Here is a 23,374-nt window from a genome sequence, read left to right on the forward strand (position 1 = left end):
TAGAAACATTTAGCCATCAATCTAACAACTCTAATTATAATAGTCATCGGATCTGTTATTTTTCCTTATAAATTACCCACCTCTGTTATTATGAAAATAGACTAAAGTAACCCACTAAACATGTATCTAAATTACCCACCTCTACCATTATAAAAAATCTAAAGTAACCCCTAATCTTCATGTAAATTACCCACATATGCTATTATAATACAAATAATCCCCTAAATTACATATAAATTATCCAATTATATCATTATTAAAAGTTAAATTACTCCTAAATTTGAATTTAAATTATGTAATTATAATAAATATTAAAGTACATCAATATAAACTTCTAAATTACTATTTCCATCATTACTAAAATTATTATTTATATAAAAATAGTACACACGATATGTGTCACTATGTATTCATGTATGATGGAACAGATATGACTACCAATTCACAAATAAATAGTTCAACTAAATATATATATCGAATACATGTGGAGGTGTTGTAACTAGATAATGATAAATATATATTTTAGAGTTTAATTTTTATTAGCCCGTGCGGGAGCCCGAGTTGATAGGCTAGTTCAGTTAATTTTTATTTAACATCATGTCACAAAGAAGTTGCTAGGCAAATCTTCTCATTGCATGTACGGTGCTAACAGTTCGGACAACTCATATTTCAAAGGACAAACGTGTACCGTATTTAAATGGTTTAAAACTTTCACTATAAAGTAGTATGTTTTTCTTCCGATCCAAATTATGGTTCAATATTAAACTCGAGTAACTTTGTTGGAGCTTTTAGACGAATATATAATCATCTGTGTAACCAAATAAATGCAAGACACATTTCATTGTGGATATAATTAAACTAATCATAAAATGTACATGTTTATTTATCTTTACATTTTGTAAATCTGATCTAGCTAATGAATTGGAAAGAGAGGGGATTCTTCCGCCGTGTTTAGATTTTAGGGGTAAATTTTTTGAAATGGAATCTCGCTATTTTGAAGTACTAAATAAATTTTATTTGTAAAACTTTTTGCATTGATAGATGGTAAATCGCGAGACGAATCTAATGAGCATAATTAGTTCATGATTATTAATCCATAATTAGCGGATAGTTAGCATCACTGTTGCAAATCATGAATTATGTAGGCTCATTAGATTCATCTCGCAATTTACAATCCATTTGTGCAAAAAAGTTTTATAAATAATTTTTTTAATATCCCATGCATGTGACCAAACATCCAATGTGACGTTTTTAAACCTAAAATTTTGGGATCTAAAGACAAACACAGCCTTTGTATCATCAAATGATAGGATTGCATCCACGCACCCACTCCGCTAGCCATTCCGTTGCTGAATTCCTGTGCGGCGTTTGGTGGAGCTCATGTCCGCGCGGACAGGCTCGCCGTCGCAGCAGCAGCAGTGGTGCAGCCAGCTTTGGTTCGCGTTAGGATTTTAGTGTGTAATAAATAGTGATATTTTGACTGCTAATTATGGTGTCAAATAAAGTCAATTTACAAAACTAATTCCAGAACCCTGCGCTAGTGACTCTGAAGAATCTAATAAGACCTTTGACCACACGATTAGAAAATGGTTAATATGGTATCACTGTAACCAATTATCGATTAATTACCGTCATTAGATTCGTCGTGAAAAGTTACACCCATTCTTAAAAGAGTTTTACAAATAAATTTTATTTAATAATTCATGAGATTTTTTTTTCTAAAAACATACTACTAGTTTTGAAGAATACCAAACAAGACCAGCAGCAACGCATCGGTGCAAGCGAGATGCTGCGCTTGCCAACAGCCAACACACACGCGCTGCCAGCGGTAGAAGAAGCGCAGGGCAGCGCCGAGCACGAGGCGTGGGCTCTGCCGCTCTGGGCGGCCGTGGCGCCACCATCCAGGCTCGCGGTGACGCGTATCTCGAGGCGGCGGAGCAGGGCGCCAGACCTGAGACGTCGCTCTCTCCCGAGGGAGCTGGGGGCCCTCGCCGGATCTGAGCAGGGTCCCACCCGGATCTTGACCGGTCAGGGCCGGGCCCCAGCGCGGCAAGTGCGATCTGGGCTGGGTTCACTTTCCCAAACTATTCCAAATTTTTTGTCATATCAAAATTACATCAAAATATTAAATATAAAAAATAATATATACATGGAGTACTAAACATAGATAAATAAAAAAACTAATTATATAGTGTTTATGTACGTTGCGAGACGAATCTTTTGAGCCTAGTTAGATCATAGTAATACAATATTTATCACAAACAAATAAAAATTACTATAATATACTACTAAAATACTAAAATGTGGGCTTTTCGCGAATCTAAACACACCTGATGCGATGTCTGCTGGCCCGCCCCGGCGCCTCGGGCGCCGCGCGCCCACGTCGTTCCGCCGGGGCGACAGCGACGGGACTCGCCGCTCCGCGCCAGTCCGCTGTCTGTCCTACTACGGGCCCTGTTTGGTTTACGTGCAGTACTACTAGCACATATTTCCCGAGAAAAGAATCAGTGCTAAATGAAATTTATTTGTAAAACTTTTTCACAGATGGGTGTAATTTTTCACGACGAATCTAATAATAGTAATTAATCGATGATTGGCTATATTGATGCTACAGTAACCATTCTCGAATAGTGCGGTCAAAAACCTCATTACGTTCGTCTCGCGAAGTAGAACACGGCTATGGAGTTAATTTTGTAAATTACTTTTATTTAATACCTTTAATTATTAATCAAATTTTTTTTGCTACTTGTACTAACCTAAACCAAACAGGGCCACGAGCGCAGCGACCTCAAGCAGTTACGTACCGTGTCCTCCTGCCCGGCCTGCGGCGACGTGGGCCCAAGCACTTACGCCGGCCCGACTCCCCGCCGAGAGCATGCATGCGGCGGGAGCGGCCGTCGGCGAGGGCAGCGGTCGATCCCACGGGCGGCCAACGCCCACAGGAGCGGCGTATGATTCCTCGAGGCAGCACTGCAGCAGCGCAGTGCCACTGTGCCAGCGGTTGGAGCCCAGTAGGGAATCCAAGGAGAGCCGTGCACGTACTTGCTTGCACAGTTGCACCAGCACTCGCTCACTGCCCCGTGTGCTCGGCGGCAGTAAGCATGTGTTTGGTTTGGAGATGGGTTGAGTCCATTTCTATTTTTCTAGGTTGGGTCTAACTCATGTAGTGTTTGGTTAGAGGGATAGATTCAACCCAATTTTGTGTTTGGTTGGAGGGATTGCGAGGGATGGCATGGATGCCAACTTCACATGTTAGCAACATCCATCCGTGGGTCCCAGTTGGCATTCTCTTCTCCTTTTTTTCGTGTGAGCCTCATCTCCTTCCTCTGTTTCTCACGCCGAGCGCCGCCCCTCCGCCGTGCTCCTGCGCCGGCGTGCTGCTCCGCCCGAGCCGACCGCCGGAGGCCGAGCACCCCCGCCGCGCCGCTCCTCCACCCTTGTCGGCCGCCGCGGGCCCTGCTCCCCCCGCGCCTCGCTCCTCTGCTGAAGCCGGTCGACGCGACCCGAGCTCCCCGCTGCGCCTCGCTCCGGCATAGTTGGCTCCGCCGTGCGCCGCTGCTCCGTCTGGGCGAGCCGTCGTGGTCCCCGCTCCTCCGCCTCGCCTCGCCCCGCTCCCGCCCCTGCCCCGCTCTGCCCACAACGCGCCGCCGGTCCGCCCCAGAGCCGACGAGCTTGCCTACGCCACCATTCCGCCCCACCTGCCACTGGCCGCCGCGCACCGCTACTCCACCCAGGCCGGCCTCGCCGGCCCGCGCTCGCGCCGGCGCTGGCTCTCTCCACCCGCTTTGCCACCACCATCGCGCCGGCGCTGGCCTCGCCTGCCCACCCTGCACCGCCGGGGGCCTCCTCCGCCCGCCCTTCCTGCACCCGCCCCGCGCCGCTCGCCGCAGCCGCGGCAATCGCTCGCCTTCACTGGCACCGTCCACTCCCTCTCGCCCTCCATGGCCTTCTAGATCGACCCCCAGCTCGAGGTCGGTCCCCATGGTCGCCATGGCGCCTCCTCCTCCTCGCCCACAGGCGCGCCGCACAGCCCCACCTCCTGCCGACTCCCACGGCTGCGCGCGCCGGAGCTGGGCTAGCCTCCCACGCGCTCACGGACTCACGGAGGAAGACGACGTCGATGTGGGTCGAGTTGGTCCCCTCGAATCAGACGGATCAACTCAACCCGCATCTAAAGAGTATATTCCTCTCCAGGGACCAACCCAACCCATACAACCCACCAACCAAACACGGGTCGATGTGGGTCGAACCCGTCCCAACCCATTTCGACCCACCAATCAAACACACTCTAAGAGAAGCCCGCGTGTTTCGAATCTTGCCGTCACATCGAATCGAAATTTTAGACACATGCACGAAACGTTAAATTTAATTTAGAAAAAAATAATCAATTATACAATTTAATTTTAAATGATAAGATGATTTTTTAAACCTAATTAATTCATGATTAAATATTAATTACTAAATAAAAACAAAAATACTACAGTAATCAAATCCAAAAAAATTCGCGGACTAAACACGCCCCTAGAGAAGATGAACGTTCGGACGTTCCAAATTCAAAAGTTACAGGGCATTGTTCTCATCCAATGTTCTGAAAGAAAAGGTACCGTTAATTATCACGTCGTCAAAATACAGGTACGCAAAGAACATTGTTTCTTTTGTTTGAATACCAATTTTGAAATGCTAGGTGCGCATGAGCTACGGCCTCGTGCTCTGTCTGTCTTGGGGCACACTAATGTCAATATTAAGAAGTGCGCACCGCAGCAACAGCATATCAACATTACTCCCTTAATTTAAGATGCAAGGTCACAAGGCGACATAGGCCCTTTTTTTTCCAAAATTTTTCCTACAATATTCGTCACATCGAATCTTCGAGCACATACATAAAATATTAAATATAGTTGAAAAAATAAATAATTACACAGTTCAACTGTAAATAGCAAGACGAATCTTTTAAGCCTAATTAATCTATAATTTGATATTATTTTGCCAAATAACAATGAAAGTGCTAAGGTACTCAAATCCAAAATTTTTCACAAACTAATACAGAATGATGCTTTTCGATTATATTTTGCCCTAATAACCAATGGTATACTTCTTTTTTCTGTGTGTATAATATAACAAAATGCACATCGAATACATTATGCAAAAACCATACAATAAACAGCATAGGCGCATAGCCAATGGTAAATAGGGACCGACCGAATGGCTGCACCTACATCAATACAACATGCAGAAACAATGTAGTCCAGCCCGGCAGACTGAAACAATCCGGTTTAAAAATTGATGCAAAAATGACACGTTGAGCGAATCCGGTTTAAAAATATTGGGCATCTGGCCTTCGTCTGCGCCGTCGCCACAGAAAAGGCTAGCCTCCAGCAGCAGCTACCTGTTCAGCGCCAACACCCCTGGGTGAGCTGCAACTGCAAACCTCAGCAACAGCGACAAGGCAAAAAGAAAAAGAAAAACTAGAGGATGTCGAGGGCACCACTTGGAAGCTCAGATCCAGGCACCTGGTGCGAATCTTTCAGGTGGGAAGAGAGAGCGGGCAAGAAGAGGCCAACCCCAGTCAGCATTACAAGTAACAAGTGGGAGATCCAAACCAAGAGCACCACCCCAAATCCAGACGGGGAAGGCAAAAACAGAATAGCAGTAAACAAGTGATGACATAACATCGCACCAGCAAAGGAATAAAGCGACGTCGAAGTACCTGATCACCTGCTTAGCCTCCAGCAGCACGGATAAGCTCAGGCAGCTGTTTGATTCAGGAGAAGAGATAATATAAAAAGAACATCCTTTCAGAAAAGATAATATATATATATATATATTATATATAGAATAAACAAACGAAGGTGATTTGGCCAAGCAATGTTATGCGATAACGATGAAAATAGTTGAAAGAAACAGTAACAAGCTATACTAATCCCAACCAGCTCTCCACATAGACTACACGGATTAGCACATCAAACGAATAGTACGAGCTGTGATTAAGCATGTAAACCTAAGTAGCGGCCATTAATTAGTAGGGCTCACAAACGGAAGCAGGAGGGCCTGATGGGATCGAGACGCAGAGCTCCCTTCAATCCAAAGAGCGGCCAGCGAGGGGACGGTGCGGCTCCTCGGTCATGCAAGCCACAAGCCTATCTCAAGCCAAACCGCAGTCATCGCCCTCTCTCTCTCTCTATGTCTCAAACCTCAAACGCTCAGGTAAACCTCCAGGGGATGAGATAGGATAGTGGGAACCATGAACGAGCAGCTGTACCACCCGATCAACACGACCTTTTCATTGGAAAGATAGGAGCTCCACTTCCAGTCCAACCATCCGACAGGCCAAGGACAAAGATGGAACATGCAAAAAAAAAAAGCATGAGATCGGCAGGAAGTAGAGCAACATATATAAACTGATTGGGAACCTTGATGAAACAAAAGAGAAGAGCAAAACTTAAAAGGGAACGTATCTAGTGCAAATCATAGTTTTTGTGAAAACTCATGCAAACTACGACAAAAAAGTCATCTAAATTCATCAAAAAAATCACATGTAGATGATATGATAATACACAACATTGTAAAATAGCTTGTCCAAACTCGACTTTGTTTGTGAGATATAATTGAAATTTGTTATTTTTATATCTCACAAAAAAAATCGAGTTTGGACAAAATATTTTACAAAATTGTATATCATCATATCATCTACATGTGTGATTTTTTTAATGAATTTAGACAAATTTTTTTTCGTGGTTTGCATCAGTTTTCATAAAGTTATGATTACACTAGATATGTTCCCAAACTATAAAAAAGGGGAACTTCGCAGACAGCGCGCGAGGAGAGCCATAAGAAGGGGAATCTGGGAGAGGAGCCACCGGAGTCCGGACGATGCTATTCTCTCCTCCTGTTCATGGATACAGAAGGGACGGAGAGGAAGAGCTGCTTTTATAGAAAGGGTGAAGAGCAGGAGGGACGTTTGTTTGGAAGGTTTTCATTGCCTGCCATTACTTTTTTTTTTTGCGAAACATTGCCTGCCATTACAGTAGTATTTCCTTTCATTTTTACCGTTTCGTTGCAGGTCAGTTTCCTTTTTTATTTAGGGCGTGTTTAGTTCCAGCGCAAAATTTTTTGCGATGTAATCTTGCTAATTTGAAGTACTAAATGAAATCTATTTACAAAACTTTTTATACAGATGGGTTGTAAATCGCGAGATAAATCTAATGATGCTAATTAATCCATGATTAATCAATAATTAGCTGATAGTTACTGTAGTATCACTGTTGCAAATCATGGATTAATTAGGCTCATTAGATTCGTCTCGCGATTTACAGCCCATCCATGCAAAAAAAAGTTTGTAAATAGACTTCATTTAGTACTCCATGCATATGTCGAAACATTTGATGTGATGTTTTTTTTTGCGTTTACGGGGTTTATGGGGTGAGAACTAAACAGGGTCTTACTGTCATATTATAAATAAAGTAATTAAGCCCTATTTAGATCACAATCTTTAACACCGTATACGCAAAAAAACATCACATCAAATGTTTGGACACATATTTGAAGTATTAAATGAAATCTATTTATAAAACTTTTTCCATGAATGGGCTGTAAATCGCGAGACGAATCTAATGAGCATATTTAATCTATGATTTGCAACAGTGATGCTACAGTAACCATTCGCTAATTAAGGATTAATTAGCATCATTAAATTTTTCTCGCGATTTACAACCCATCGGTATAATTTTTTTGTAAATAGACTTCATTTAGTACTTCAAATTAATAAGATTTTATAAAAAAAAATTCGTTTCATCCAAACATGGCCAGACCTGGGCCATGTTTGGATGGTGGGGTAAAAGAGTAAAAGGGGTAAATTTGCCTTCCATTTACCCCTAAAAATCCAAACATGTAGGGTAAATGTGCCCCTTTACCCATTGGCCCCCTCTTTACCCCTTTACCCCTTAGAGGGTGTCAAATTGGGGTAAAATTGGATACATGAGAGGCATTGATTGCTATTTTCAACTACTTTTATCCTCATTTTAGCCCTAAATCCAAACATCCCATGGGGTAAATTAGTTAGAGGCAAATGTGAGGTGTAAAACATTTACCTTTGGGTAAATTTTTACCCCTAAAATCCAAACAGGGCCCTGGTCCATATGGAGGGAGTGGAGTCGTGTGGACGAAGCGTCGAAGTGATGCCGATGGATGCCGTGCCGGTAGATTTTCCTTCGCTTCACGTACGTCAGCGTGGCTGTACCCTGTACGTACAGGTGGGGGTGGGGGCCGTGATGCCGCCACCAGCCACCAGCACCGGGCCGCGGTGACGCGTATCTCGAGGCGCGGGGGTTTGGGCCAGCCGGACCGACCTGAGACGTCGCTCTCTCCCGAGGCCGAGCCGAGGGGAGCAGGGCGTCAGGGCGATGAATACGCATACGAGCCGAGAAAGCCCGAGCCCCCGCCGGATCTTGACCGGTCAATGGCGGGCCCGGCCTCGGCGAGTGCGAGCTGATTGGGTGTTCAACGGCCCACCCGCGGCCCAGCCCGCCTCGGGGTTCTCGACAGCGACGTGACCGCACCAGGGAGACCATGCCGTGCAGTAGGGGTGGTAATGGGCCATGATCCTAGTGGACTTTTCACAGTCCAATAGGATCCTTAAAATTTTTAGTTCAAAAATACATATATTTAGAGCCTGATCTTTTTAGGACCCGATTCTTATATTTTTTAGTTCAAAATATTGACCCTTTACCACCCCTACGTGCAGGTACGCTGTGCCGCAGTGGCCGGTAGGCGAGCGCCAGGCAGCATGCATATGCCGTCGGTCAGTGAGGCCAGTCGTCGATCGATCGTAGGGGCAATGTGAACAGTGCCGGCGGCGCATGATTCCGCGTCCCGCGAGTCGCCGAGCCCAGCGGAGAGAGCTGTGCACGTACTTGCACCGCCACCGCAACCTACCTGTCCTCCGTCTACCTTGCTCGGCATCGATCGGCAGCTCGAGGATCCGGCTCTGTTTGTTTTCCTCTATCATATCGCCAAAGGCCTGCTTTTGTAGTGGTGGCATCGCTGTATGCACTTTTCAGAGGTACTGGGTTCGATACCCTCGGGAGCGAATTTTAACTCTGGGGTTAAAAAAACTCCCTCGTTTGTCCCACGTCCAAAGCACTGTGGAGTCCGGCCTAACTCACAAGGCGACGGGACCTCGTGTACGGGTGGGGCAGGAGTTCGGGGGTTTTCTTGGCCTGCTGTGAGAAAATCATTCTACCTCTCAAACAATGCTGTGAGGGCGGTCTCACCCCCCGCATGTCAAGTTTTTTTCATATCATAACACACGATTCCCGAGAAAAGAATCTCACATGCATGAAGTACTAAACGAAGTTTATTTGCAAAACTTTTTCACGGATGGGTGTAACTTTTCTCGACGAATCTAATAACAATAATTAATCAATGATTGGCTACAGTAATGCTACAGTAACCGTCCTCTAACGTGTGGTAAAAAGTCTCATTAGGTTCATCTCGCGAAGTAGAGCAAGATTGTGGAGTTAGTTTTGTAAATTGAGTTTATTTAGTACCTCTAATTATTGGTCAAATTTTTTTGTGCTACTTGTGCTATAGCCTATACGCAACCAAACAGGGCCCCACTGGTAGGTACAGTACCCTACCCTACCGGTAGATTAGTTTAGGTTCACTGTTCACACGGTCACGGGTCACCCACCCACCGAAATGCCGCTGCCACTGCTGTACAAGTGCTGAAGTGTACAGTGCATAGGTGCTGCATGCACGGTCCTGCTGCTAAATGCTCATTGGGCAGCTTGCAGGGTGTTAAACAAACCTGACGGATGGCTGGTCGAAGCGGTGGAGCTTAATTATCCTTGATCCCCCAAGATTAGCAGTCGTTAATCACTCCTTGTACCACGGGGCACGGGCTAATCCGGATGGATACAGATACGGTGATGTGATGCTCCGGCGTGCCGTGCCCGTAACCCGTGCCCATCAGGGCTTGCTTTATCCGATCCGCTGTCTTGTCCGGCCGGGGGCTCCAGAACATGCTGGTGCACGTCCCTCTCCTGGCCACCCTGCCTAATCTTTCATCGATCTATCTGCTCGACTTCCGGGAGCTTCGACCGGGGGATGTTTTGGCGGCGCTTTGTGGGGTGGCGAGGTCTTTGGACCATGGAGCCCGGACAGAGGCTGGTAGGTTTTTTTACTGCGAGCCCTATCGTCGTGACAGCCGTGCACCCACACACTACCTCCCTTGATTGGCTTGGCGAGTTGACTAACAGTGGTGCGTGCGTGTGACAATGGACTAGTCGCCGAGAAAATCGTTGATATTTTACTGCGCCAGCACTGTCTTCTTTTACGTAGCAATCAATCGAGCGGCCAGGATGTGGATTGCTGTCGGAGTGACTTTGGAGAGAACTCCCGTCATAAGATTTCGTGGCCCAATACATGACGCAACTGGGCCAGAAATTCTGGGCCCGTTTCGTTAGCTACAGCCTACAGATGGGCCAGCAACAGTCGAATATCTGCATGGCGTCGTCTAACGCCGCCGGGGCTGTCATAGCGTAGCCCACACAAAACTAACATTGGGTAAAGCCCTTGGGCCAAAAGTGTAGGTCCTCCCTCTCTCTAATTATGGGCTGTGTCCATAAAACACATCTGAAAACAAAAATGATCACCGGTCTGAGAAAAAACCAAATGGGCACCGCCGATGGCTCTCACACGGCGGCGTCGCCGTCGCCGTCGGTAACTGCCTGCAACGCATGTCTCCCAGGATAGGTCATGCAAGCCTCACGGCCGGTCGAAAATTCGATCTTGTCAGTTGTCACACGGTTGTAGGATCATCTATGACCTGGTTCACAACTTTGAGTCTGCAATGTTAGTCCACAAAAACTGTTACATTGTCGTGGAGCTAAATACCGCTATATTAGCGATTGTTTCCACGCTGATGCCTGATGGCCTTTTCTTTTCGTGCATGCCTGCTCAGTTGTTGAGCAGCTAGTGAGCTAGTGGTTTGCTTACGCAGTAAGCAGATCTCGCATCTTTTCGTCAAAAGGACCTTTGCACCCTGATGGCGTGTTTCGAGGGAAATTTTTTTAGGGTTAACGGCCACCCTTCCGTGTTCTGGGCCAAGTGCTAGGCAAATGTGTCCATGTGAGTTGGCCACCTTTCTTGACTTGAGGAAGGCAAGGCAAGCAAAGCATTGCTGCACCGCACTACGGGGTCACGCATCGGCATCGTAACTGGAAATCAAGACACGTGCAGGTGGGCCCGCCTCCCGCGAGACAGAGACGCCCGTTCCACGTTGCCGGACCCCATCTTCCCCAAACCACCCCTGCCGCTATAGCCTCGCAGCAGCAGAGCACAGCAAACACTACAACGATCCGCATCAGTGGCACACCTCGTAATTACCACTAAATCCGAGCCTACTGTATAGCCTCGCGAGCACCAGCCCCCACCACCGCGGCGCACGAGATCCGGCTGGGTCCCACGGGTCCATCACCTCCTGTGTCCTGTCCTGCCCCTTTCGCGCCCTCTGCCCCCAACGCTACGTGCACCCGTCTCCCCGACACACCGGGCTCTCCTCCCCCACTGGCACGCGGGACCCAACGCCCACGTGCTCTCGTTGTGGGACCCACGGAGCATTTGCGCAACGAGTACCGCACTACCGCGTCGCACGCGGCGCGGGAAGATGTCATCCGCCCCCGCCCCTGCTACGGCCACCCACCGGAGCGCACACGCGGTCTCGCTCCCCACGAGGCAGTGGCAGTACAAGACCTTGACCCGGCTAGTGGCGCGGGCGGCGCGCAGTGTCACTAGCGGTGGTCTGGTGTCTCTGGTCTCCGTCTCCGTCTCCCACTCGCCCAGCGCGCGCGCGCACGCGCTCCCACAGCACCTCCCCGCCGTCTCGCGAGGGCCGCGGCCGCGCCGCGGGCTTCCGTCGGGAACCCTAGATGCGCGGTGGGGGCGGCGCCGCGCGCCGTGAGCCGTGAGCGGTGCCCGCAGGCCGCAGCGATGGCGGGAGCCCGCGGCGCCGCCGCTGCGGTGGCCGTGTTGGCGGCGGCGCTGCTGGTGGCGGCCGGCGCCGACGCCTCGGGGGACTCGCTCGCCGACCTTGGCGGCGCGGCGAGGGAGATCGAGAGTGCGCCAGGTAACCGACTAACCGCCCAGTCCGCCGCCGGCGATCTCCGTCTGGTCCCGTTGTTAGTTTGTCGTTTGTGGGCGATCGAGTGACAAGGGGGGATCGGGTCGATCGGGCGGGCGAGCTCGATCGTCGGCTCCAATCCGTTCCGAGTGGTGCGGAGGATGCTGCGATATGGGTGGTGGTGGTACTGTTATTCGATAGGAGCGGATTTTCGGCGTTCCGATGCGCTTTGGCGTGCACTGTTTTGGTGGGTTACTTTTGGTAGGGAGTCTTCTGTAGAAACTCTTCTCAGGCGATCTCAGCTCACTCGAGATAGGCGTCTCTACGATTGGAGTCTCGTATGATTCGGCTTTGTTTCTTCTTCCGCTCGATCGGAGGATCCTGTTTATTTGTACGGCGTACACTTGTTTTAGTTTTATATACGGAGTACGTATATACAGCTGCCGATCATGCCTGCAGATCTTCTCTGACTGACTGCGGCGCACTTTCTAAACCCGTATGTGCCTCGGCTATGCTAATTTTAGTGCCTCGGTACGAACAAGTCAAGTACTGGCTGTTTCGATTGCTGTAGTTAATAGTCATGTCGGTGCTCTGATCCACCTGCCCCTTCTGGCCTCCTCTCTCCCGTCACATTCACACATTGATGCACATGCGCCCGGACCAGCCTCACATGACGCATTTCTTCGTGGGACTGAAACTGTCTTTTTTATTTCCTTTGTAAAATCCGAGTACGTTCCACTCGTTCCATCGACATCAGATCTTCATAGTTTATTTATGCGCAGTATGGTGCACTTCCTGCCTTCCGTGTAGTGTAAAGCAAGTAGGACTTTAATTCTCAGTTCTTGCAAATAACCAAATATATCAGCCATGCTGGTGTTAAAGGGTTGTGCTTCATGAAAATATGTCTTATTTTAGAGGTGAAGAACCTGGGGCCATGGGCAAAAGGGCTGCTGAAAGGGATGCCGGCCGCAGCGGCGGGGCCGGCAGCTATGGCCCCTAGCGCGAAGTATCCGCTGGTTCTGGCTGAGGACAGGACGCGGCGGCCAGATGTTCTCCGCCATCTCCGAGTGTATGAAGGAGGGTGGAATGTCACCAACAAGCACTACTGGGCGGTATGTGTCCTTGTTTAAACTTTAAAAAGTCTCATGCGCATAAAGCTTTAAGTTCGTTAGAGATGCTACTGTAGCATGTCGGTAGTATTTATGTGGTTGATGGAAGCAGGTTAGGTAGTAGGATTAGTACAGGCTTTATATAAACCAGAAATTCAGTCGGCTGCTGATACTTTGAGTAATCTAGAAGATGGAGGAGCTGGACTATCTTGATTCTTTCCTTCATGTAGGAGGAACCACTACATGGGCCAAGAGTCAAGACTATACAATATCTTTATGGCTGGCTAATTTAGTAATTTATAGTGTTTACACTTGATGGGTACAGTGTGCTGATGACACATGTCCATGAACAGTTATATACTTAGCTGTCTAGAGTTCAGAAATAACTGAAGAAGTTCTGTTCTCAGATATATGCAGTCGATATTTTAGGACTGTCTTATATTTTTGAACTTCCTCTTGTTAATAGAATACTAGTGCAAATTTTCAAATGACAATGCCTTCATGGGATGGCACAGCATACGTTTAAGTTAAACTAGGCCAAAGCCTGAACTTCTATATTTACCAAGGGCAATAAAACTTGTTAGTATTTACTTCAAAAAAATTTGTTAGTGTTCAGTTTTTCTATTTAGGATATGGCTGTTATTTTTCAATCCATCCATCCTTTTTCTAATTTGCAGAATACTCGCATTCATTGCCACGTTAGCTGAATCAAGTCTGTTTCAGTCTGTTTCATTCACAGGAGTATCTGGATTTCTTCTTGCTGCCTTGTGGTTCGTCTTTTTTGGGATGGCTGCAGTTGCACGATGCTATTTTGGATCAAGAATGGCCAAAAGAAAGGTTTCTCGTGCAGAGATAGTACAACCTGTGTTACTCATGGTCTTTGCGCTTACATTAATGTAATGCACTAACTCTTTCAGCAACTGTTTCTTCTTTTGTTTTGTAATTTTTTTGGGTGATTACTGCTATAAGCATATGATTATTCTATCTTATTTTATGGCCGTTTTTCATCCAGATAAAATTTCTTCATTCATAGTTAAGTTTTTATCATGACTGGTTCTGATTTCTTCTAATTATCTATTTTGTACCAGATCTGGGTGCATTGTCCTTCTGTATGGGCAGAGTAAATTCCATGAAGAAGCTACACGGACTGTGGATTTTGTTGTAAATCAATCTGATTTCACCATCCAGTCCCTAAGGAATGTCACGGAATACTTGTCATTTGCAAAGACAATCACTGTGGCAGCACTGTATCTTCCATCAGACGTTCAAGGTCAAATTGACAGTTTAAAGGGTGACTTAAATAAAGCAGCTGATACCATATCTCAGAAGACAGCAGAAAACTACAAAAGGATAAGAAAAGTTCTCCATATCATGTACGTTTGAGAACTGCTCTTCCACTAGATTCTGTCTTGTTTCCTTGACCTTGGAATCAGCATTTAAAAGCTACTAAAATTAGTATGCCACCTTTCTTAGAAAATGACACCACTATATTGACAAGAAACATAATCACATGCCAAATGGGCTAGTGATGCCGTTCCTTTAGCAAGATTAGTAATGTTTTGCCTGCAATTGCAATTTGAAAATTTAAATCATATTTCCTTGCAGGTCTGTTGTATTGATTTGCATAGCTGTGATGTTACCAGTTCTTGCATTCCTTGGATATGGTATGCCGTCTTATTAGTCAACATCAAAATTTATTTCTTTTTTCCTTCTGTAACATTATGTGTGTTATTACCTATCTTATAATTTCTGAACACGCTTCTCTCCCTTCTGCAGTGTTAGAGCTATATGGACCAAAATATACAGTTTACATGTAAACTTTCTGCCCATCTGCCAAGTACTATGTGTTGATGTGCTGTACTGTTGCAATTTTAACATCTTTCCATTTGAACTTTACAGATTTGTTATCTTATGCTGCAAAATGGTGGCGGCTCTGTTCATTCTTCTAGGAATTTTCCTGATACTAAACAGGTATATTGTTTACTTGACTTGTCTCCCTTGTGTGATGTGAATGTGTTTAGGAGTGGCGGGACTATAGTCTTGGTGTACCATTCTTACTGAATCCCTTTTCAGTTTTGTCAGTCTTTTGTTATGCAACCATCAAAGGAAATGGAAGCATATTGCAGGACCAGTATGTTAGTAAATTTACTTACCAGTTGATAGATGCTGTGTGCTCATAAGTTAGCAACTCGCGTCAATAGTTTTCCCTGCCAAACACCTAGATAACTATATGCTGTCGTAAGGACCATTTTTTTGGTATTAACAGTATTACAATCTTCTCACAACAGTGCTGCAAAGGATACCTGTGAAGCAATGGACCAATGGGCACAACATCCTCAAGCAGAGACAGCTCTCAGCAACATCCTTCCATGTGTGGATGAAAGTACAACAAATCGTACCTTGTACCAGAGCAAAGAAGTTGTGGTGATGCTTGTGAGGATAGTTAATAGGGCTATATCTGCTCTTTCAAACCGAAGACCACATCATAATCATCCTGGGCAATTGATGCCGTACTTATGTTCTCCATATGATTCAAACTTCAACGATCGTCAGTGCAAGTCCAGGGAGGTCACCTTTGAAAATGCAACAACAGTAAGTATTGATATCCTTCTTGACAATTCAGTTTTTGTCATTGCTTTTCCACTGAAGGTTTCTGCCATAATCTGGATCGTTTGAACTTCGATTGGGAATCCTGAAATAGTCGATTAGGATCATGTAAATAGTCTTTTTCATAATTTTTGCAGGCCTGGCAGAATTACACATGCTTGACCCAAGACACCGACCTGTGCTCAGGCAACAAAACCCTGACTCCTGAAATCTACGGACAACTTGTCTTGGCTGCAAATGTAAGCTATGCGCTCTACTACTATGCTCCAGTCCTGCTCAGCTTCCAGGACTGCAAGTTTGTCCGTGCCACCTTCAGCGCCATTGCCTCACAATACTGCCCTCCTGTGGAGCGCGACCTCGAGTTAGTCTCCGCAGGCCTGGCACTCATGGCCTCAGGCCTCATTCTCTACCTCATCTGGATGCTGTTTGCGGACCGCCCCCAAAGGGAGGAGGTGTCTGACTTGGCTTCAGTGTCGAGGATCACACCAGTAGACAGCTCTCCACTACCGTAAGCGGGTGAGCCCACTTACGCCCATGGTAAACCAAGATTTAGTACAGTTCCATGGCTATGTAAAATAGTATCGGTATAGTGGGTTCTGGAGATAGTTAGGAGAAGTAAGGAGACGGAAGCACTGCGGGGCAAAGCCCCATTTTGCAGTGGAGACTGGAGAGAGTTTAGGTCGAATGCGGGCTTCTTCTGTTGTATGTTGAATAGTTGATGCCATGGCGCATGATGTATCAGTGTAAGAACGATGCGATAAGCGATCAGGGGGGCAAGTACCCTAGAAAACGCCAGGCGAATTGGAAGAGTTAAGTTCAGTAATTTATTATCTTATTATTTAGCCAACAAACGGAGCCTCCACGTTCGCTCTCACGGTCTAGAAATTTCCAACTATTTCCAACTGTCATTATAATAAAAATTAGCCTAAAATATCTCTATATCTAATTAAAAATCATTCAACAATGTCATTATGAAAATTAAATATAAATATTATTTAGTTATGTCTCAGTTACAAATATATACTATTAATAAAAACTAAAGCTAACAACAAACAATCAAAATAAAATAAAAATAAGAATAATTATATTCATAATATTATTAAAGCTCAACAAATCAAATTATTATTGTAGGTAGATTATATTTGAATTCTTTTAACCAATAATAAGACAATTTACGATAATGAACGGGTGATGTATGGTAAAAAATAGTATAATCTTTAAGTCAAGATATAACGACATATAAATTTTTGAATTTTCAATACTAACCGCGCAAATACGCGGGCTATACGTCTAGTTCACTAATTCTGTGAGTTAGCTGGACGACTTGTTGCCTTTTTTTTCTTGTAGAACGCTTTGTTGGTGTTACCTTGGAGAAACAGATCCTGTACGTTGTTAATGAATGCTGAGTCTTGAGAGTTGGAGCTGATCAGCTTGACGCAGAGCATTTTACTGCAACACCCGTCACATCGAATCTTTGGACACATGCATGAAGCATTAAATAAAGTTGAAAAAATTACTAATTACACAGTTTAACTAATTAGCACGAGATGAATCTTTTAAACCTAATTAGTCCATGATTGGACATTAATTGCCAAATAATAATGAAATGTGCTATAGTAATTTTTCGCCTACTTTTCGCGAACTAAACGGGGCTTAAGTAATTCAGTTCATGAGCACAAGGGTCTAGAGCAGAAATAGCTCTCGGGTCTGGCGTTCTAGGTTGTGCAGCAGGAGAGCATCTCACTCTGCAATGGCAAAAATCTTTGGCCTTGTTTAGTTGCCTAAATTTTAGGGTGTAAAGTAATGTAGCACTTTCGTTTGTATTCATTATTATTATCCGATCATGGATTAACTAGACTCAAAAGATTCGTCTCGCAAATTACAGACAAACTGTGTAATTAGTTATTTTATTTAGCTACATTTAATATTTTGAGGGACCGAAAGGACGACCAGAGGGGGGTGAATGTGAGCCAAATGAAAATTCTTGCAAATTGAAGCTTTGGCTGAGTCCCAGAATACACACCCAACCCCTCAAGTCCTAGGTGACGTGTGGAGTAGCTATGAGGAGTTACACCAACACTAAACACCCCTAGGAACAAAGCGTGAACAAGTGCGGAAGCATACGCGAAGAAACAGCGCAAGATACAGCACGGTATAACTCACCGGTTGATCCGAACAGATTTGAACAGCGTCGGTTCAACCGATGAGCAGAGCCGGCAGCAAAGAGAAGCGAGCACCGGTTGATCCGATGTGGAGATTGACACGGCGTCGGTTCAACCGGTGTTAGCACACACCGTATGATCCGACAAAATCAAATCTAATCGCCGGTGCCACCATTTGCTTCACCCGCCATAGTGCAGAAGCCCTTGCGCCCACCGGCCGCCAAGCAAAGGCCGATGAAGCCGGTGGCATCCTTGTCCCGCTTCTTCTTCTTCTTGTCGTCGTCGTCAGAGGTCAGTGAAGAAGAGCGGTCGGTGTCGGAGCTCTTGTCGAGGTCGCTAAGCTGCGCCAGGAAGGCCTTCTCCCGCTTCTTGGCCTTGTACTGGAAGCGCTTCTTGAGCGACTCCTTGTCGAAGCGTCCTCCCCGGTCACGACTGCGGTGCTTGTGGCGCCGACGCTCCTTGTTGGAGCCTCCCTCGTCGCGGTCGCGGTGGCGGTAGTAGTCGGGGTTGTTGTTCTGGCCACCGCCGGACTTTTTGGGGCACTCGGCGATGAAGTGGTTCGGATCGCCGCAGTGGTAGCACCCGGGGTTCTTCTGCCTCTGCCGGTTGTGGTAGACACGCTGGGACTTGCTGATGAGAAGGCACAAGTCGTCGTCGCCCAGCGTCTCTAACTGCTCATCTGTAACAGAGGGCAGAGAGGCAAGAGAAAAGCCAAGAGCAGAATTAGCGTTAGAGCTCGATCCAAGTGGGCCAGTCACAAGAGCGACACTCTTGGAAGGAGGGGCACCATTGAGCTTGGCTCGTGTCTGGTTATCCACCTCCGTGACCTTGAGCTTACTGAAAAGCTCATTCACGGTCAGAGTCTCATAGCCAGCAGACTCGATGATCGTGTTCACCTTGAGATCCCACACAGAGCGGTCATGTGCGTAGAGCAACTTGAGGGCCTTTTCATGCTCTGTGTACTCAAGGGCATCAGCAGATCTGTTCGCATTGACTTTGTTCACAATCGATTGAAACCGACTGAACATGTCGCCAATGCTCTCACCCGGCCCTTGTGTGAAATTCTCATATTCACGCCGGTGAGTCTCGAACAGTCTAGCCTTGACTTAAGGTGTGCCCTCGTGGTAGTTCTCAAGACACATCCAAACTTTGTGGGCTTCCTGAAAACCCTGGACGCGTGAGAACTCTGCACGAGAAACGCCAGCGAACAAGGCATTGACAGCCTTGGCGTTAGCCTTGTGCTCGGACACCTGGAGAGGTGTGGTCCGAACGGCAAGCACCTCGTAAGCCTGGTTCTTGGTGATCTGCCAAACCTCGGCTCCCATGCTTTGCAAGAAAGCTCGCATACGCACTTTCCAATAAGCATAGTCATCGCCGGTAAACACAGTGATCTTACCAAGACTCGCCATGGTCGCCAAGTGGTTTTGGAACTGGTCAAGGTACTGAAAACCTTAACCAAGCTCTGATACCAATTGAGGGACCGAAAGGGCGACCGGGGGGTGAATGGGAGCCAAATGAAAATTCTTGCAAACTGAAGCTTTGGCTGAGTCCCAGAATACACACCCAACCCCTTAAGTCCTAGGTCACGTGTGGAGTAGCTATGAGGAGTTACACCAACACTAAACACCCCTAGGAACAAAGTGTGAACAAATGCGGAAGCATACGCGAAGAAACAACGCAAGACACAACACGGTATAACTCGCCGGTTGATCTGACGCACAGATTTGAACAGCGTCGATTCAACCGATGAGCAGAGCCGGTAGCAAAGAGAAGCGAGCACCGGTTGATCCGACGTGGAGATTGACACGACGTCGGTTCAACCGGTGTTAGCACACACCGTATGATCCGACAAAATCAAATCTAATCGCCGGTGCAGTTGTTCAGAGGGACTGCAAAAAGACTTAGTGGTCACCGGTTAAACCGACGTGCATAGGGGGCACATCGTCGGTTTAACCGACGTGCAGAGTAGTTCAAAACGCAGAACCACTCACCGGTTAAACCGATAAGGGACAAAAAGAACTCTTCGATGCAACGGCTCAACAACAAAACCCTAACTCATGAGAATCCTACTCACCGGGTGATCCGACGTGATAATCTTGAAAACGTCGGTTCATCCGGTGATAGGAAAAACTCTGCACGTGTCCAGAACCGATTTTTCCAACCTGCGTTCTTTTGAAAACTCATTGATCGAGTGGCCAAATCAAGTTCAAATCTCACTAAATTTTGTAGGAATTATCACAAAGGACTTGTGAACACGTCCACGAGAGGAATCAACGAATTACTCCATGGTTTGAGAGGAATCGAAGAAATTTCGAGCTAGAACGAGTTTTCTCAAGAACGTGAAGCGCTCAAGAACTTCGATCCTAAGGAACTCGTGAATCTTAGGTGTTTTGCACTAGGCAAGAGGGCATAGATTCACCACAAAGAGCTCTAAGAACCACCACGATCTCATGCACACAAAGAATCAAAGCGGAATCAAAATTCAACGCAAACAAAGGTGCACGGAGTATTGAATCGATACGAAATCGAAAAGCCCCGTGGGCACAAGGAGGATAGGGCCTCCTTTCCCAATCGAATTCAATACAAGGTCTCAAAAATCCATCTCCATAATCCTACCCTAGAGAGGAGAAGAGAGGAAGAACAAGAGATAGGGAGGTGGTGCACGGGAGAGGGAGCAGCAGCTCTGTTCTTGCGCAAGGGGTAAAGGTAAAAGAGAGAGAGAGGGGGGGGGTGAGGGGGTTTTTAACCCCAACAACTCTCAACCCAAAAGACTAAACTACCCCTAGACTAAATTAGACACTAGAAAGCCCATAGGGGCAAAACCGGAAAAAGATATAAGGACTCATCCGACGGTCGAGGTTCTTTCTTTGAGTCAAAGTCTTCTCCGCGATGCCGCCGTGTGGATGAAGATCCGGTCTACGGTTTTGGAGGGTCCGCGAAACCCGGTGAGGTGGCCGGTTTTGAGAAAACCGCCAAAACTCCACGCGCGGGAAGATTCCCGCCTCCACGCCGTGGCCCTAGACGCCGTTCCCGCCTCGGCCTTCTGATGGCCCTAGACGCCGCCCGACGCCCGTCACCTCCTCGCCCGCAGCGAGGCCCTAGACGCCATCGACGCCCGTCGCCTCCGTCAGTCCCGAGATCGACGCCCGTGCCTCCACGACTTGGCGTCTTCAACCGTCGTCCGCCTCCTTGGTTTTGTGGCGCAAACCAAGAAACCCGCCTTCCGTCGCCGCTTGCGCCCTCAATCCAGGAGTGGACGCCACAGCTGCCGCCCGGCACGAGCTCCGGTCCCGGCTGCCCTTCACCGCCGTCCACCGCACGGTCCATCGGCCACAGCACCTCCACGGCAGCACACCGTCGACACTTGACACCCGTGTACCTGCAATCCAAAGACTAAGCGCACGATCACACCGCACAGTTGACAATTCACTCATCACAAGCAGGATAGAGTACTCAACATTCCTCATATTTCATGCATGCGTTCAAAGATTTGATGTGATGGGAAATCTTGTAAAATTTTGGAATTTTGAAGGCAACTAAACAATTCTCTATGTGTGGGCTGGGCCTGTAACCAGCTCAGAACCATCGGCGAAAAACGGAAACAGCAAGTGCTCAGTGCGAGTCTGCCAGAGCACTACTCTTGCTTCACACACAATCATTCATGCGGCCACATTTCAAGCGACAAACTAGTAAAACTTTGAGGAGCCTGATCATCTAACAACGACCCCGCGTCGTACCCGCTCAGGTGACTTGGGCGGCGTCTCAGTCCCCTGCGGCGCTACCCCCACTTCCCCCTGCCCTCCTCCTCACCATCGCCGGAGGGAGCCGCCGGAAGTCTGCGTGGCTCCCTAGGAGGGCGGCGGCGGGGACTCTTCGAGCTGCGCGCGAATTTGGCGGGGGACCGCGGCCGGCGGTGGAGGTGCTCTGTTGGTTGCCGGCGTGCGCGCCCGGCGAGTAGCTATGGTGGGGGGGGGACTCGCGGCAGAGGCGTTGGCGTGGAGGAGGCAGAAGGCGGCGACAGCGAGCTTGGTGACCTGAGGAACTGCGCGGCGGGGGTGCTCGCCAGTGCGGCGGCCGGATCCATTCGTCCCCATGGCCGGATCTGCCACCCCCATGGGTGCATCTGCGACCGTGGGAGGCGGCCGCGAGCGGACGGCAATGGCGAGCGGCGATCCGGCGTCTGGGGACCCGTCTTCCCGGCGGGGTAGTGTGGAGGGTGTACGCGCGCCACGAAAGCGATGATGGTGCGTGGCCCATACGCGGTGTCCGCGTTGGTGTGGGATGAGGTGCACGCGTGCGGCGGCTGCCTCGGCGTAGGAGTGCATCCCTTGCGCGGGGGCGGCCTCGGTGGCGGGCGTGCAGCATCGTTGCGTGACGCTGCTTGCGGCGATCAAGGTGGAGGTGGAATTCGGCGGCATGGGCGTGTGGAGGCGCGGCGGCGGTGTCATCCCGGAAGGGTTGTCGTGGCTTTGGTGCCAGTTTTGCCACACCGCGCGCGTGCATATTGGGGTTGGGATGCTCCGGGCGAAAGCCCTCGCCGGCGTTGCTGGTGGGATGACGGCGGCGTCCTTGACGTCGCTTTTCCCGTTGGGGCGTCATTTTGGAGCTACAACTCTGTTGCATGGGGTTCTCTGGTGAAAACCCTGTCCTCTGATGAGCGACGAGCGACGACGACGTTCTTGGCGTTGTTACCCTTCTTGAAGGCGTCGTCTCTAGAGACCCAGCTCGGTGTGTGGCTTCGCCGGTCCTTGGTCAATAGCGGCTTCTGCTGGGGTCGATATTTCCGCTGCTTGGCAAGCTGGAAGGGTGTTGCTAAGCTCACACGGAGGCGATCGTTGTCTTGGTGGCGGCCAGGGGTTGTTGCTTGGTTGTTGGTTGACTGCTTACAGCGAACCGCGGCAGCTGGCGTTGCTTGGCAATGGTTAGTGCGGTGTGGGGCTGCGTCGGATGACGGCGCTCACTGCACTGGCATCATGGGACAACTTGGCTTGCAGCGGACTGCGGCGGGGTTCTCAGCCTGGCTGTGGCCTCCTGGTGCGGTACAACGTCCGAAGATGGCGCAAGCAACTTCCCTAGCTTGCTACTATGGCGGTAGTGGCTAGATGTGAGGGTAAAGCAACGAGGCGAAGTCGAAACTGCGGCGATGGCATGGCGGTTTGTTAGAGACCCGGGAGAGCGGGGCATCTTTGCTCGCCACTCCGACGGCGACTTCTGAAACAGATCGTGGGCGTAGAGTTATGTGGCGGGTGTGGCGAGGCCCCCCCTGCGCAAACATGAGAGGTGGTGTCCAACGACGGAAGCGGCGAGGCCCCCGCACGTTGTGTTATCGTGGCGGCGACTGCGTGGCAGTCTACGAGTGATCCGGATCCGGTGTTGTT

At 48.1% G+C, this 23,374-nt stretch overlaps 1 protein-coding gene and 1 long non-coding RNA gene across 2 annotated transcripts; one reads left to right on the forward strand and one right to left on the reverse strand.

Moving 5' to 3' along the window:
• Window positions 1-5,041: 5,041 nt before the first annotated feature.
• On the reverse strand, window positions 5,042-6,895 carry LOC120671952. Its single transcript, XR_005673914.1, has 2 exons — window positions 6,031-6,895; window positions 5,042-5,752 (listed from the first exon to the last, which is right to left on the reverse strand). It is a non-coding gene; the product is annotated as an uncharacterized LOC120671952 (long non-coding RNA).
• A 4,885-nt stretch (window positions 6,896-11,780) lies between these two features.
• LOC120673697 lies at window positions 11,781-16,658 on the forward strand. Its single transcript, XM_039954665.1, has 9 exons — window positions 11,781-12,124; window positions 13,034-13,230; window positions 13,951-14,123; window positions 14,316-14,600; window positions 14,833-14,891; window positions 15,004-15,040; window positions 15,127-15,198; window positions 15,516-15,819; window positions 15,972-16,658. Exons 1-9 carry the CDS (start codon window positions 11,989-11,991, stop codon window positions 16,344-16,346), a joined length of 1,638 nt encoding a protein of 545 aa, XP_039810599.1. The 5' UTR covers window positions 11,781-11,988; the 3' UTR covers window positions 16,347-16,658.
• Window positions 16,659-23,374: the final 6,716 nt, after the last annotated feature.

Source organism: Panicum virgatum, chromosome 5N (genome assembly GCF_016808335.1).
Source record: "Panicum virgatum strain AP13 chromosome 5N, P.virgatum_v5, whole genome shotgun sequence".
NCBI lineage: Eukaryota > Viridiplantae > Streptophyta > Magnoliopsida > Poales > Poaceae > Panicum > Panicum virgatum.